Below are 14,667 nucleotides of genomic sequence, written 5' to 3'. Positions count from 1 at the left end.
ATCTTCTTTGAAGGCTCCTGTCCTGCCATTTAGGTCGCTTCAGACCACTTTGCGCTTGAATGGCAGGGCGTATGCAGAAGCAGGTTAGGCCGGGGGGCTTTGCACACTATGATAGTGTTGCAGGCCTACCAGGCCAATCTACTTAAAAGCCTGGATCAGTGCGGTTGAAGCCATTGCTGAACTGCGCCGCACCACAAAATTTGCTCTCTGGGCTACCAAACAAACAGCCGCCACTATCGATAGTTCGATGGTGGCCACAGAAAGGCATCTGTGATTGAACTTGGTGGACATCGGGGAGAAAGAAAAGAAATTGCTCCTCGATTCCCCAGTTTCACCCTCAGAACTTTTTGGCACATCTGTTGAGGCAGTGGTTGGGAAGTTTAGAGAGGCGAGGTTGTTCAGGAAATACATTCCTCACTGATCCAGATCCCCACCTAAAGCCTCCGGGGGTTCTAGGCCGCCACAGTCCGAGGAACGGAGGTTTAGGTAAAGATCTGGTGAGAAATAACATCTCTACCCTTCCCTCCTTCCTTTTCCCTTTCACGCTCATATTGTGTTAGGATAGAACAGTGTGACGCTGCTTTATATGTCTATATAATCTGTTCGTCATCCCTCTCCAGCAAAAAGATCTCAGTGCTCCCCTAGGTCCCCACTATTAATGTTAATGTAAGAGAATGTAAGAGATACATAAAAACTACAACTGACTTCCAGCCACAGCCTTAGATGAAATCAACTGAAGATAAAAGAAGACATTAAAGATCTCAGCAGAGTATGATTAAACGACTCCAAAAACAGCATTTCCAGCTTCATTTATTACAAACTTTATTTCTGTCATATTTCTGTGAATTAACAGAGGTTTAGATGTTGATGTTTGGTGGAAAATGTTTTGTTTGGACTCACCATTATGGTGATCAGTGTTTGCTTTAGTTGGCCTCTTGACCCTTTACCTTTATTAACTTATTTCTCTTTCACTAATTGCAGTTGTTTTCAACAAATTATTCTGCGTTGATAAAGATCTGAAGATCTGATCACTACAATGGTGACTTTAAATGTTTCTCTTTCCTTCAGTGATTTTTACTCATTAACATCATCACTAATGGTCACACTGGGCAGTGTTAATTAAACACAGGATTTTGTTGTGTAACATCCAACATTACGCCATTTTTAAGACAAAAATGTAGTGATCCTTAATATTTAAAGGACGTTTGAATGGTGTTTAAATAATATTTTCTGCTAGCATTATGAGAACATTCATCAAATACTAATGACAATATGTGGGGATTTCATGAACATTGTTTTGAAAGTGTTTAATTCTAACACTTGCATTTCCTTTACATAAATTTAAGAGACAAGTTAGGAACAATAACTATGGGACAGGCTTTTTTTTTTACCCACTTCTGGGTTAAGTTTCTCTGACAGTAGAAATTATGCACCTCCTCACAAACTACCCATTATAGTAACCCACTGCTGGTTTGCCAAACTGGATTAAACCGGATGTTTTTTTTTTTCCTGTCCTGAGAGAAAACTTACTGAGGTGATCTTCGTGAATAACTTTAAGGTTTATAATCACTTGTATATCAAATAATTACTGTACAGACAACAAATATTTGTAGTTTCAACTTTTTAAATTACATTGAGCTACCATTGTTTGCTCCGCTAAAATTATTTCACATCTGCTAAGAGACAGAAATTTTGAATTTTGAATTGAGTTTAACTGAGGTCAGGGACCAAAGGAAATTAAAGTGACATGTCTATATTATATAAATAAGTAAAACTGTTCTAGCTTAACTCAGCTTCGTCAGTAGGGGGCACTCTAAGCTTTACACTAGATTGCATCAGTAGTGTGTGCTAGTAGAGCAGAAAAAGCATCCAGTACGTGATGAGTGAGTTCAAGTGTGCGGAGAGCACTCCTAATCTGACCTGTGTTTTTCATACTTCTTACAGGTAAGATGACAGTAATTGATATTTAAGTAATATATAGATATATTGTGTTTCTGTAGAACTTTAGTTTGTATCGCAGATTAAAAATCGCCATACGTGGGCACCTAAAATGGTGGACGATAATGTAACTCTGGAAAAAGCTAGTACATTTCAGCGTGAGCAAAGTGAGAGAAATAATTGCTTAGAAATACGTATTGTTAAGATAAAAATGTGAGATGAATGACAGACAATGAACATTAGCCACGTGTTGAGCAGGCTAAACTAAGAAGCACACGTGTGAACAGGCTTATGATCACCCCGATCATATTCAGATCTAACATGTTCATACCTCAGCCATTAGTCTAACACGTCATGGTGCATTATTAGCCAGAGTTTGTTTCAGACTCAGTGATAAAATGTTTTATTATCTCTTCAGTGATAATACTGTGATTAAAACAGGGAACAAGGCAGTGTTAAAAAGAGTAATAAGGCAAGATCATACAATTATCAATGCTGGAGTAAGGTTATGAGTAACTGGTTATGTGTTTAGAGTTTATGCATTACTCACCTGTAGTTATGTTACTTTAACTCATCAAAATAAGTTGAGCAGTTATTTTTTTTCTGGAAACTTATGACTTTACCTTCACTACATTTAAAAGACTAATGTATTTTCACTTCAGTACATTTCTATCAAGGTCCTCAAAGGCGAAAGTTGTTTCTTTGTAGCAGCTATGAAAGTCAGTGGATGTTTTGTTTTTCTTTAAAATATTATGTTTTTTTTTTTTTAGCAGTAGTAAGCACTCTTGTTGGGTCATGTGACGTTCAATGATTTCCCTGGATGTTTTTGAACACTAATCAGTTGACGGGTGAAATGGAAAAAGACAGTTCCTCTGTGCAGTGCGCACACCCATGGCCATACTTAGAAAGTGTGTTTCAGTTTTCTGAAAAGATTAAAGATTAGTTTCATTTTAAATGTTTGCTTCGGTTTCCTAAATCTAACCATTTCACAGCTTTCAAAAACTTGCCGTGCAACCTGCGGAAGCATATTGAGGTATGTAAACTTTTAATTTCTGGTGAAAGCTTGAAAAGGAGATGATAATGGTATTGATTTCAAAACTCGTTTTCAAAAACTTGCATTTTGAAACTTACATCATAGTTTGGGTTCTTAGGCCACCAAAACGCAGTTGTCGTGTAAATGAATGGCCAGAACGCATTGAAAGTTTTCTGTTTTCAGTTGAAAATGATGTCGTGTAAGTGGCCCCTAAGTTAATAACTGATTATTTTTACAACGGAAATTAATCAATTAAAAACTTACTTAAGCTTGATAACCCTTACGAAAAAGAAGTATACTTCAAGTTCATTTTATAAAGTATACTTAATTTTCAAGTATATTTTTAAGTATACATTATGTAGTAAGTATACTAATGTCAATGTACTAGTAAACGTACTAGTAAACTTGTAAGTGTACTATTTTAAAAATAATATATAAATGGTAAACTATAAGTATGATATTAAGTTCACTTAAAGAAAACTTGTAGTATAAAACGACTAAACTAGTTGCAAAGTTGCAACTAAAAAACTAATCTGCAACTAAAAAAAACAAAGTTGCTACAAGTATTAAAATAGTAAACTACTAGTATACCCATAAGTTCACTTGCAGTACAAATGAGAAACGTAATTATGAACTAGTTGTGCACTTAGCCCCCTGCCCGTCAGGGATCACTGGTGATCCCGGATTTTTGTTGTTCAAAATTCATTACTCGTCAAAACATCACACTCTTCCTTGATCTGGACAAACTCAGCATCATACGGAAGGTTTAAGACTCCAGCTTCGATATTTGACCACTGTTTGTGATTTACGTGGTTTGCAGTGACTTTAATTTCTTAATGTATGCCAGGAGTGCAACATAATTCATCTGTAACGATCGTTATTTAGAATCGAAATTATCACTCACACAACATTCATTCTCATCTTCTCTGGTTTATTTGTGGTCAAATACATATAATAAACAGCATCCGCCAGGGTTATTAGTCCAATAGTGCGCATATTTGGAGAAAAATGATTAATTATCACATGTTAGTAAAATATTTTGGTCATACAGAATAAAAATTATATTCATTTTCCACTGAATTATGCGATCTGAAGAGCTCAAACAGCGCACAGAGCTAGATGTGTTTCTCCTCTTCCTGATTTGCGTCAGATTTGACCTCAGGCATTTATCATTCGCTGTACCAGCTGTCAATCATCTCACGTGGTTCAACGTGACCTCTTCTGCATGACGCGTCCTGTGTACACTTCCTGATTCTGGAGATCCGTGATAACAAAGCGGAAGTGACATCTCTTCACCAGAAACAAGTAGCTAATAAATGCACAATACGAAGTATTTGTGTTTTGTGGGTGATTTTCGTGCGATTTGGGGTTTTCATATGAATAAAGAATGTTTACAGAATGCATATGCTAGGTAATGATAGCCCATAGCTTCATCTAAAATGCTAAATATAACATATTTCAAAATCTTTTTATGACTTGAAACAATTTGAAACCGCGACCGGAATATGATACAAATACTCGATGGTGTTTTAAAATGAGCTATAAATAAAATAAAATTAATAAAATTAAATTTTGTCATGTAGCTTGAGGCTACCTGTTGTGCTAATGCACCTGCTGCAGGAGCTTTCTATTCCATACAATCATTTTTTTTTTTTTATAATTTGCATTTAAAAGTTCCGAGAATAGTTTTTTGTTGTTTGTTTTCTAACAAGGCTTAAGTTAATAGGTGGATTATTCGTCTATAGGGGGTTACATTATTTGTAAATGGCCAAGCATTATGCCTAAAGAAAGGCTATAATGGCTGAATTCAAACAAAAGAATAAGGCTAAAAGAATAATGAAGATCAAGTATCATACCGGCAGAGGTCTGAAAGCTTGGTCGATTTAAATGAAAAGAACATGAATGTGCCAGTTCTCCTCGCCAGACATTAGTCAGAGACTGTAAATGGGTGTTTAGAGGGCAATAAACTATTTGACGAGATTCTTGTTAGCCTTCTAAAACTTCACTGACATGGTCTCACAATAGGCTTCATAAAATGCATAATTTTAGTTTTATAATTATATAATAATAATAATAATTTTTGATATCATCCTCAGACTTGAAATGAAGCATGACCACAATTGTGGCTACACTTTAGTTGTGGTTATAAGTTGCTATCCTAAATTCACATAATATTTTTATACATTTAATAAATATATTCTTAATATTTGTTGTTTTTGTTTTTATGTTTGAGCTTATATATCTCAATATTAATAACAGTCTGGTTAATTTGAGTCTTGAACTATAAACTCTCAAGGGTTGGCTTTCTAAATATATGTTGGTTATGTGTCTATTCAGAATGACTTATGAGCAGCAACCTTTTTATTTTGGGTATGTCATGTATGCATCACTTGCCAAAATTGGGGGTGATGAGGAAGGGGCTTTAGAATTTATTACTCTTACACTTATAGTACACTTAAACATATACTTTTATATACTAAAAGTGGGCCAATTTAGTCCCAAGCGGTATTAAAATAGTACACTTACTCAGACGCCAGAGCACGAGTACTGAATTGAGTTCTCTTTTGCATCTTTTCACACTTGAACAGACAAATACACACAAAATGATGTCCAAATGTCAGTTTTGGAGAGTATTCACATGTAAAAAGTCTATGATATCTTAAGTGAATGTAAACAGTTGGGAGAATATCAGATGTGTATCAGTGTATTGGATCCATGCATTTGGCCCTAAAGTGACAGCAGCCTAATAACTGCTGATGTCTGTCATTAATGCAATCAAACAACAAAAGAAAGAGAGAAAATTACTCAATGTTCTTGACTGAATAACTTTAATAGCTTTCATAAGGGTTAATCTATATAATACAACTATGTCTGCTTGAAAGAATGAAGAGTGTTGTATGCAATTTGTTATTAAGAATGCATTATTAATTAAAAATACCATGTTCTTGTTTCTTTATGAGAAGTGGTTTTATTTCATTTTTAAGATAAATAAAGATAAGTTACGTCACAACAGTTAAATATGTCTATATTCAGAAATGTTTTTTTTTTTAAAGGTGCCATAGAATGTGAAATTGAATTTATCTTGGCATAGTTAAATAACAAGAGTTCAGTACATGGACATGACATACAGTGAGTCTCAAACACCATAGTTTTCTCTTTCTTATTTAAATCTCGTTTTTGAAAAACACCCCTGAAAAACGGGCGAATCTCCACATAACACCAACTGTGACGAAACCGATGGGATCATTAATATGTACGCCTCTAAAAATTTGCATATGCCCATGCTCAGTGCCAGGCGGAACTGCACAGCCGAATCATCGGAAGTTCTGCAGGTGAAGAAACAAGCAGGAGGAGGATCATAGGGAAAATGGCAGATCTATCTATAATCTATCTATCTATAATCGGATACCGCTACAGTTTAATTCGAAGTTGTTTAGTTGCTCTGCCCATTTCACCACGGACTGTTACAACAATATCAAGCAGCCAGGCTTCTCTCGGCGTCTCAAACGGACGAAGGGGGCAATTTCAACTAACGTTATATTCCCGCAAGCGGCAAGTAGGGATTTTATTAACGATAATTTACATTGTGTTATCTAGATCCAGCGCGATATTGTTTTTTCCTCGAGAGACATCATGGCTTGCAAACGAGCGAACGAAGCATGGCAGTTGCTCAGTGTTTGGTTGTACAAATGAACACAAAAATATTTTTTTGCTCCTTCATCCGAGCCTCTGGAGAACCAGTGGGTTATGTGAATTTCTGATGTGTAATTGTTCAAATTCAGACAGATAATCTTTCTTTCAAAGTCGTTCAACACTGTTTATGCATCAGTAAATCGCGTTGCAGTGATAAGATCTTCATTCACGCGATCAACAGGCTGTCATCTGCTCAGTGCTCATCACTGAAACCTTTTATGTGATGGGAATAGATCTAAATACTTAAAAAAAAACTTCTCATGATTCGTTAATCCCGATAGCTGTAATAGTAAAAACATATAAAAGCTGTAATAGTAAAAGTTTTCCAGATAGCTCTACATGTAATGCCAGATATTTCATATGCAAGCATGTCAGCCAATCACAGCAGTGGGCAACAACACTGAAGTCTCACAGCAGACACGCCCCTTCAAACAGAGTGTTCAAATCAATGGATGAAATCAGGCTAGGAAATATGCCTTTTATTTCTAAATTATAACAAATTTTGATCTAAAAAACATACTAACATTATAAGGGCACCCCAGGAAACATTATAAAATAATAAAATAATCCATTCTATGGCACCTTTAACATAATCTTGTCAAATAAACACAACGTAGAAACCTTTCTCTTCTAGTATGTTTTTGACTTGAAAAGAGCTTTATAACTTTTAAACAAGTATTGAAATAAGTTCAAGGTAGTCGTATGCTAGCATCACTTACTGGCTTAAACCACCATGATGGCACAGCGTGCACTTATTCACAATGCAACAACAATAATAATTAAATAATGCGTTGACATAAAAAATGAAATTTACTTACTTTTAAAAGCAAGTACCTCTGTACTTAAGTAAAAAATTGTCTTCACAACTTTCACTTGTAATGGAGTAGTATTTTACCAGTGGTACTTTTACTCCAGTAATGGAGTTGTGTACTTCCTCTACTTTAGAGAGAGAGAGAGAGAGAGAGAGAGAGAGAGTAGGGATGAAAATGGAAGGCAGAGCTCAGGTAGAGAGGAACAGCAAAGTCCCCCAGAAGAAGAGACAAAGAAAAGAGTGCTCAAATAAAAAAGAGACAAAAGAAAGAGCAACAGTTGCAATCTTCTTTTATCCCATTCTTGACAATGTACAGGCCTACATTTTAAGTCTCTCATAATTTGCAATGCTAACCTGAAATATTATTCTGAAAATTATAATTTAAAGTGTGAAATACTTTGAATTTCATTGACACTGTCATCAGGATTAGGTGTCATGTGATTAGACTTGAGTAAAAATTCTTTAGAATTAAAGAATATATGAAATATATATATTTGATGCTTATGTAAAACTGACAGCATACCTTGTTTGTTTAGATATTTTTAAAAACCTTGTCATATTTCATAATTTTAAATACTTTTGACAAAAAGCCACTGGCAGAAAAAATGGTGTCTAAAGAGAAAATGTCTTCAAGACCCAATGATATTATGTGTACAGTCTCCATCGCCAGATCATCTAGAAGACTTGGAAAACTGAGCATAATGTGTGCGGCCAGAAAAAGTGGATTTTTTTCAGTCAGGCTCACATCTCCTCCCATGTTTTCAGCCCTCTTCAACTTCATTACAGCGTCTTGAATGTTCATCTTGAGTACGTCTACAATCATAGACTTCACTCGAAACTGTGTAAGGAGCATAGCATCACCTTCTGTTGTCTGCTCTTGTCTTGATAATTTCACACAAGCAATAATATGTGCCAGATGTGACTTGAATGAATCTATTGCCTTGTCAGCCTTTTCCAGGTCAGTCAATGCTTGAGCAATATAGCCAGTGTTTTTCTTAGTAATAGTGGCCAGTGCACGATTATAAAGAGGAATAATCTTCCCAGATGCACCTTCCTCCAATGCTTTGGTGTACATCTCAATGCTCTCCGCAAGGCGTCCTTTCTCACGAAGATTGTTTCCAGTCCTTATGTAATAGTAGACCATGGAAGATGGGGACTGTTTGCTCAAGAGTTTCTGCTTTGCAATCAGCAAGTCCATCTTCAGCTGTTTCTTCAACACGTCAGTGGGTTTTTCCTCACTGAAGTGCATCAAGAGCCACAAACCCCAGCACTCGTGAAGACAGGACACAATTACATCACGCTGGTCGGAGAAAACTTTGTCTTCATAAACATCGTCTAAAATGTCAAGGTAAACAGAAAAAAGCTCTTCTTCTTTTAAGATTTTTGGAATGTATTTTTCAAGGAACATTGAGAGTCTGATGTTCACCATAATGTTTCTAGCATCTTTTGCCTCTTCCAGATTGCTTTCCATAAATGTTTTTGATTTTGTTGTTAAGAGGCCTTTGAGAGCAGAGACCATTGCCTCATGATTTTGAGAGCTGTGATTTTCCAGGTAGCGATTAACAGTTTCTTCAAAAAGACTTTCTGTGCAACCATGTGACATCAATATAGTTTTAAGGTGGTTCAGATGGCTGAGTAGGCTGGTTAGAGATGTGTTTAAGTCCATCACTAGTTTAACAGAGTCAGAGAAATGACTGGCACACATGATGAGTTGAGCAGATCCTGGACTCCCTTGGCGAGCCGTTCGTCCAAACGCTTGCTGTTCAACGCGGATGTTCAGAGGTAAGAAGGTTTGCACCACAAACAGTCCTCCTGCTTCATTTACACTTTCACAGACCTTTAGGTCCGTCCCTCGACCTGCTAGATTAGTTGCAATGATGACGTTCCCAGCTTGGACTGTTGAATCTGTAATTGCAGAGTTATCCATGTTGTTGTTCACATAGCAATTTAGTTTTTCTGATGAGATGGTGTTTGCAAGGGTCTTCTTAAATTCTATCGCACGATTGATTGTTTCACAGATGACGAGAGCTGCTCGTGGACCTCGATAGACTGTGGAGGTCACTTGATCCTGAACGACATTACAGACGGTCTTGATCCACTTGTCCTCTTCAGATACTATCACACCTTCCAACTCATAAAGTTTCCTTCGTTTAAATGAGGGAATCTTACATGTGTCAATGCCATTGTAGAGCTTCTTCACCATCTCAAGCTCTGATTGGTCCCCCAAAGTTCCCGTTATCCCATAGATCTGTTTTTTGTATTTCTTGAATAAACCCACATTAGACATGAAGTTTGTTATAAGACTCATGTTGGACAGTTTAGTTTGGTGTTTCATCTCCAGGAACTGCTGAAGTCCTTCCCCCCATTTCATGTTGTTCTGCACAATGCCAGTGGACCTGTAATCGACAGGAGCGACTCCATCTCCATGAAGGATGTATTCGTGGCCCAGAGTCATTCTGGTGGCTTGCAGAGCGCTTTCAATCCAGGTTTGTACCTTGCCATTGACGAGGTCTTGAAGGCCTGGGATACGAGATTCAGTTTGTTCCCCTGTCGATTCAGACTGATAAACCATTTTTATACTTTTCCCTAGTGACGTAACTAGTGAGTCTTCATCAGAGTGCACAACATGACATTTTCCATTTCCCAGAAGAAGAATTGATATTCCTTGTCTGTCATTTGTACCGGTAGGATTCATTTCATTGAGTTTCCTTAAAGTCCCATCAGGCGCTTGCTGGTAGAGTTTGATGAAATACTCAGGGAAGTTTCCCACAAACATGGTTAAAAATGCCACCATTTGCACAACACTTGCAGTATCTAGTCTTTTTAGAACGTTTGTCATGTTTTCTTCCACTTGCATTGGTTTTAAAGGCATTATTCCTGCATCCACCGCTGTCTGCACGATACTGAGTTGATCAATGTTTTTATTCCCATGCATGATTTCAGACAGAACCTGAGAGAAGAGCTGACTGTGCCCTAAAATCTCTCCAGTGTCTAAACACTTCATCTGGTTGATGACGAACCAAATTTCAGCCAGTGTCCCATTTAACTGTTCCATGAGAGGCATCCTACTATTCAAGTAGACCACTTCAGGACCTTTGTCCAACATCAGCGAGTCCACCTCATCCACTATAACACACTGAAACTCTCTCTCAGGTCTCACATCTCTTCTGTGGAATCGTTGTCTCAGAAAATCACCCGCAAAGCTGTCAGTCGTACCGTAGACCACCTGACATTCATAGCACTTCTTCAGATCATTGTCTTTTGATTTATTGGTGTTGGCATCAACAGTAATATTCAGTTCGTTATAAAAGGCAGACCATTCTTTAGCATCTCTTTCAGCAAGTACAGGAGAACTGGAGATGATATCAGGGGTTTTTCCCATCATGACCTGATATGCTGCAAACATTGCCACGATGCACGACTTTCCTTCTCCTGTTCCAACCTGAACCAGTCGACTTGATTCAGAAAGAACGAGAATGCACCAGCTCACCATCTGAGTCACTCGAGGTTTATATTTCATTGACTTTTCCACGGCTTTACAGAGCCTAAACAAACAGTGTTTTTTTCCTTCTAGACGTGGAGCTGTAGAAGCTAATAGACAATCAGACACGGAGGACACAATATCTTTCACGTGTGCCATAGTTTGTTCATCAATATCTGCTTGTTCACAGATTTCCTTCACAATCTCATCCAGTGTTTTCTCATCAGTGTTTTTGGCTATTTTATTAATTTTGGCCTCAACGTGATCCACAATTTTATTGTCATTTAATGTCAGATCTGACACACTTATTTTGTGAATCTCCACTTGATGAAGGATTGTCATCATCCATGTGTGAAAATCTTCATTTCTGCCATTAAAATCTTTCACGAGGGCTTTAAACAACTCAACGACATCGTCTTCTTCCCATTTTCCGTTCTTAAGCAGGGAAAGCAGTCGTGTTGACAGCAGTTTTCCAGATGCTTCCATTTTCACATTCACTCTTGATATTTTTCACAGTGCAACACTCTCTGTGGTTTAAAAAGAAGACTTGGAATTAAACTTTGGCTTAACTAACAAAAAAACATAAGCAGACACAATCATTAAGATAATTAAGACTACAACCATAGACTTTATTTTACATGCATAAAGATGGTTTTCTTGTTTTAACCCTCTGGGGACCACAAACGCGCCCGCGCGTTTTGCTCGTTTTTTTTTTTTTAGCAATGAAAATAAACACTAAATGCTCTGTTAATTTTGATCTTTCATTTTCGTGTAATACATCAATCGATCCTGTTCAGTTTCAATTTTTTTTTCTGTATACAAAAATAAAGTGTTTTGCTTTTTGACAAATAAAGAAAAATTAACATGATGCGATTTCTGCCTTCTCTCTGTCAGTAAACTCCCATTTGAAACGCGTTCGAAAATGATCTATAACTCCGCGAAAATTCAGTCAAACAGGCAAACAGACCCACGGGCATAAAGCTTGAGATCGCATCTTTTAAATGAAGTCATTTATATAAAAAACAAATATTCTCAGCTTCTGTAATCTGTATAAAAAGAGAGCGACTCCTGTCGAGCTCATTAGGAGCTCATTCACAGTAATGTGACCACTCCCCGGAGAGCGCGTGCTATTCAAACGCAAATTCTGAGAACTATTTCAGAGCTGTGAAACGCCCACATCAGCTGTAAACAAAGCGCGTCGCGACTCCTCGCGAGTGAGACATTATAGCCTACCTTATGGAAAAAAGATTCCTCAGAACAGTGCTGATGAGGAGCAATATCTCCTGAAATGAGGAGCAGATTCCGCTGAGGAGTGAGGTAGGCTGTTTTCTTTTCTCACGTGTGGAATAACGTTATGGAATAACGTTAGTGTAGGCCTATGTAAACCGCAAAAAGATGAATCGCATTTCTATAATATGACTCGCCTTTCTGTGAAATGAATGAAGGGGACATATTTGTAAAGACTGTTTAGCCTAAATATGAATCGCGCGTCTGTGTGTGAAAGAATAAACTGCTTTGCTATAGCCTACTGAGATGAGTAAAAATCGACTGGAATATGTTGAAATAAAATGTATTTGTATAAGCAACGTATTAAACTGCAAAAAAAATACTATTTTTGTCAAAAATAAATTCATAGACTAAGATGTTAGATGTTCCAATGTTGGCTATATTCAAACTAATGAATACATATGATAAAATGTAGGCCTATAATCTTTTTTTTTTTTTTTTTTTACAAAGAAAGAGTACACTTGAAATATTGTTGAAATTGTAATTATTGTTGTAATTGTAACATTTTTAATAAAATAGCAAAACATATTTACAAGAGAGATGTAAGCGAAATCTTAAATGGTCAATATAAGTCTTCTTCTAAATACATCTTTTGTCCTTGCATTGTGGCTCAGTCAGTTTCACACCCGAGTGAATGGCTCATTATGCAGAGTGGGTGGGACATTCATAATCTAAGGTGTAAACTACTCCTCCCCCTCGCATATTGGCTTTCCAAGCAAAACCTGTTTTACACCATTTAAATCAATGTATTTTTTTTTTTGTGAACGATAAAGCAAGACTATTTTTACATCATTTTGAAGCTGGAACTCAAAGGGACAACATCCATTAGTCAAAAGTCTTGTGGACACATATTTAATATGTGTTTTGTGGTCTTAATTCAGCAACTTTCATTTTAATTTTTTCCAATAACCACGCATAAACATTATTCTCTTAAAAATACAAACATCTACATACACGTTGCTCGCATATTATGGTAGCCCTGTTTGTGCTATATAGAGTGAATTTACACCTTTGCCATTAACATGTTTATAAATAACTGAAAAAAGCACAAATGTCAAGGCATGTCAGAACATCTCAAGGACCCCAAAAACAGCTTGGTCCCCAGAGGGTTAAAAGTTATTATTCAGACTTTTTCTCTGAGAAAACATTTATTTATAATACTTACACCTTCCGAGATCATATTGTTGAGGAGTTGTGACAGCAAACCTCTTGTAGAGTCATCTGTGAAAAAGTCTCATGGGAGTTTCATTATATCAGTGTGAGAAGACGACGACGTGCTCGGGAATTTCCAGTTGGCATAGTATCAATTGTATTCAATTTGTCACGTGATTTGAACAAATACAAAGTGTGCTATTATTTATATTATATTTATATTATTTTAGAGAACTGAAACTGTGAACAATTGATTTTAAAATATGGAGGAAAAAAAAATCAATAATGCCCTAATTCAACAATTTTGCATGCGATGTAATAGCAGGGAAATCTGTCATCAGCAAACTACTTATTTATAGTTTCACCTTCTTAGTTTGCTCTCTGCGTTTGTTGTTATTCTTTCACTTTCACTTGTGTTGGTAAGTACCGAAAATGGTGTGATACAGTTGGTTAGTTGTGGTTTCTTTGCAGTTCAGGTGTGGTGTGATGGTGCGTTTCTTCACTGACGGGTTATTTATGGTGTGCAATTTCTTTTTCCATGTTTTTCAGAATTTCAATCTGCAGTTTTTATAAAACACTAGAGGAGTTATGTTAATCTACTGTTCACATACAGGAATACTAGAGACTGACTGATGGACACTGTTATGTACTGTACACTTGCTGCACATCTTAATCACAAACATTGTTTATTAGCAACTTAAGGCAAACCAAGTTTGATTATAATTACTTTCATCATACAACAGACTTTTTTTTTTTTTTTTTCTTTTTTTTTTTATAGGGGTTTTGCAATTTTGTAAAGTCTATGTCTGCACTGTCATCACTGTATATAAAATATATTCTGACCTGGAATTTAAACCTAAGAAACCCAAACCCTGTATCACATGAAATACGTTCTGAGGAAACTATTTTGCAAATCGCAATTACGTTACATGCCAACATATAAGCAGTGCTATTACGTTGGTCCTTAACCTAATATAAGCAGTGCTATTACGTTGGTCCTTAACCTAATATAGCCAATCTATTGCAGTGCTATTACGTTTGTCCTGAACATAATACATCCAAAGCAGGTTTCCATAGCAGCTAATGCTGTTCATTTTGTTTAAATTATTTACTCCCTTTTTTCTCATTGGGCTACAAAATATTATCTATGCCAGGGCGAGTCAAATGGCGGCACCCAGATAATTTTTATCTGGCCCTCCAACTGGTTTTTGATGTTTAAAACCCCTCGCAATCTGATATTAAAGTCCCCGCAAAGGTTTAGCGCGTTCAGCG

The 14,667-nt window shown here is 36.6% G+C and overlaps 1 protein-coding gene across 1 annotated transcript; it reads right to left on the bottom strand.

The window, feature by feature from the left end:
- Positions 1–7,415: 7,415 nt before the first annotated feature.
- On the bottom strand, positions 7,416–14,115 carry LOC311078577 (protein translocase subunit SecA-like). The gene is made up of 2 exons (XM_084107466.1): positions 13,409–14,115; positions 7,416–11,483 (listed from the first exon to the last, which is right to left on the bottom strand). The coding sequence occupies exon 2, from the start codon at positions 11,440–11,442 to the stop codon at positions 8,008–8,010; it is 3,435 nt and encodes a 1,144-aa protein (XP_083963592.1). The 5' UTR covers positions 11,443–11,483; positions 13,409–14,115; the 3' UTR covers positions 7,416–8,007.
- Between the last annotated feature and the right edge of the window lie 552 nt (positions 14,116–14,667).

Source organism: Abramis brama (genome assembly GCF_963993115.1).
Source record: "Abramis brama genome assembly, chromosome: 3".
NCBI lineage: Eukaryota > Metazoa > Chordata > Actinopteri > Cypriniformes > Leuciscidae > Abramis > Abramis brama.
Note: the sequence above shows the minus strand (reverse complement) of the source record. Positions and strands in the feature narration are given on the sequence as shown.

Coding starts and splice junctions, on each gene's coding strand:
- LOC311078577 (XM_084107466.1), bottom strand. CDS start 11,442: ATGGAAGCATCTGGAAAACTGCTGTCAACACGACTGCTTTCCCTGCTT.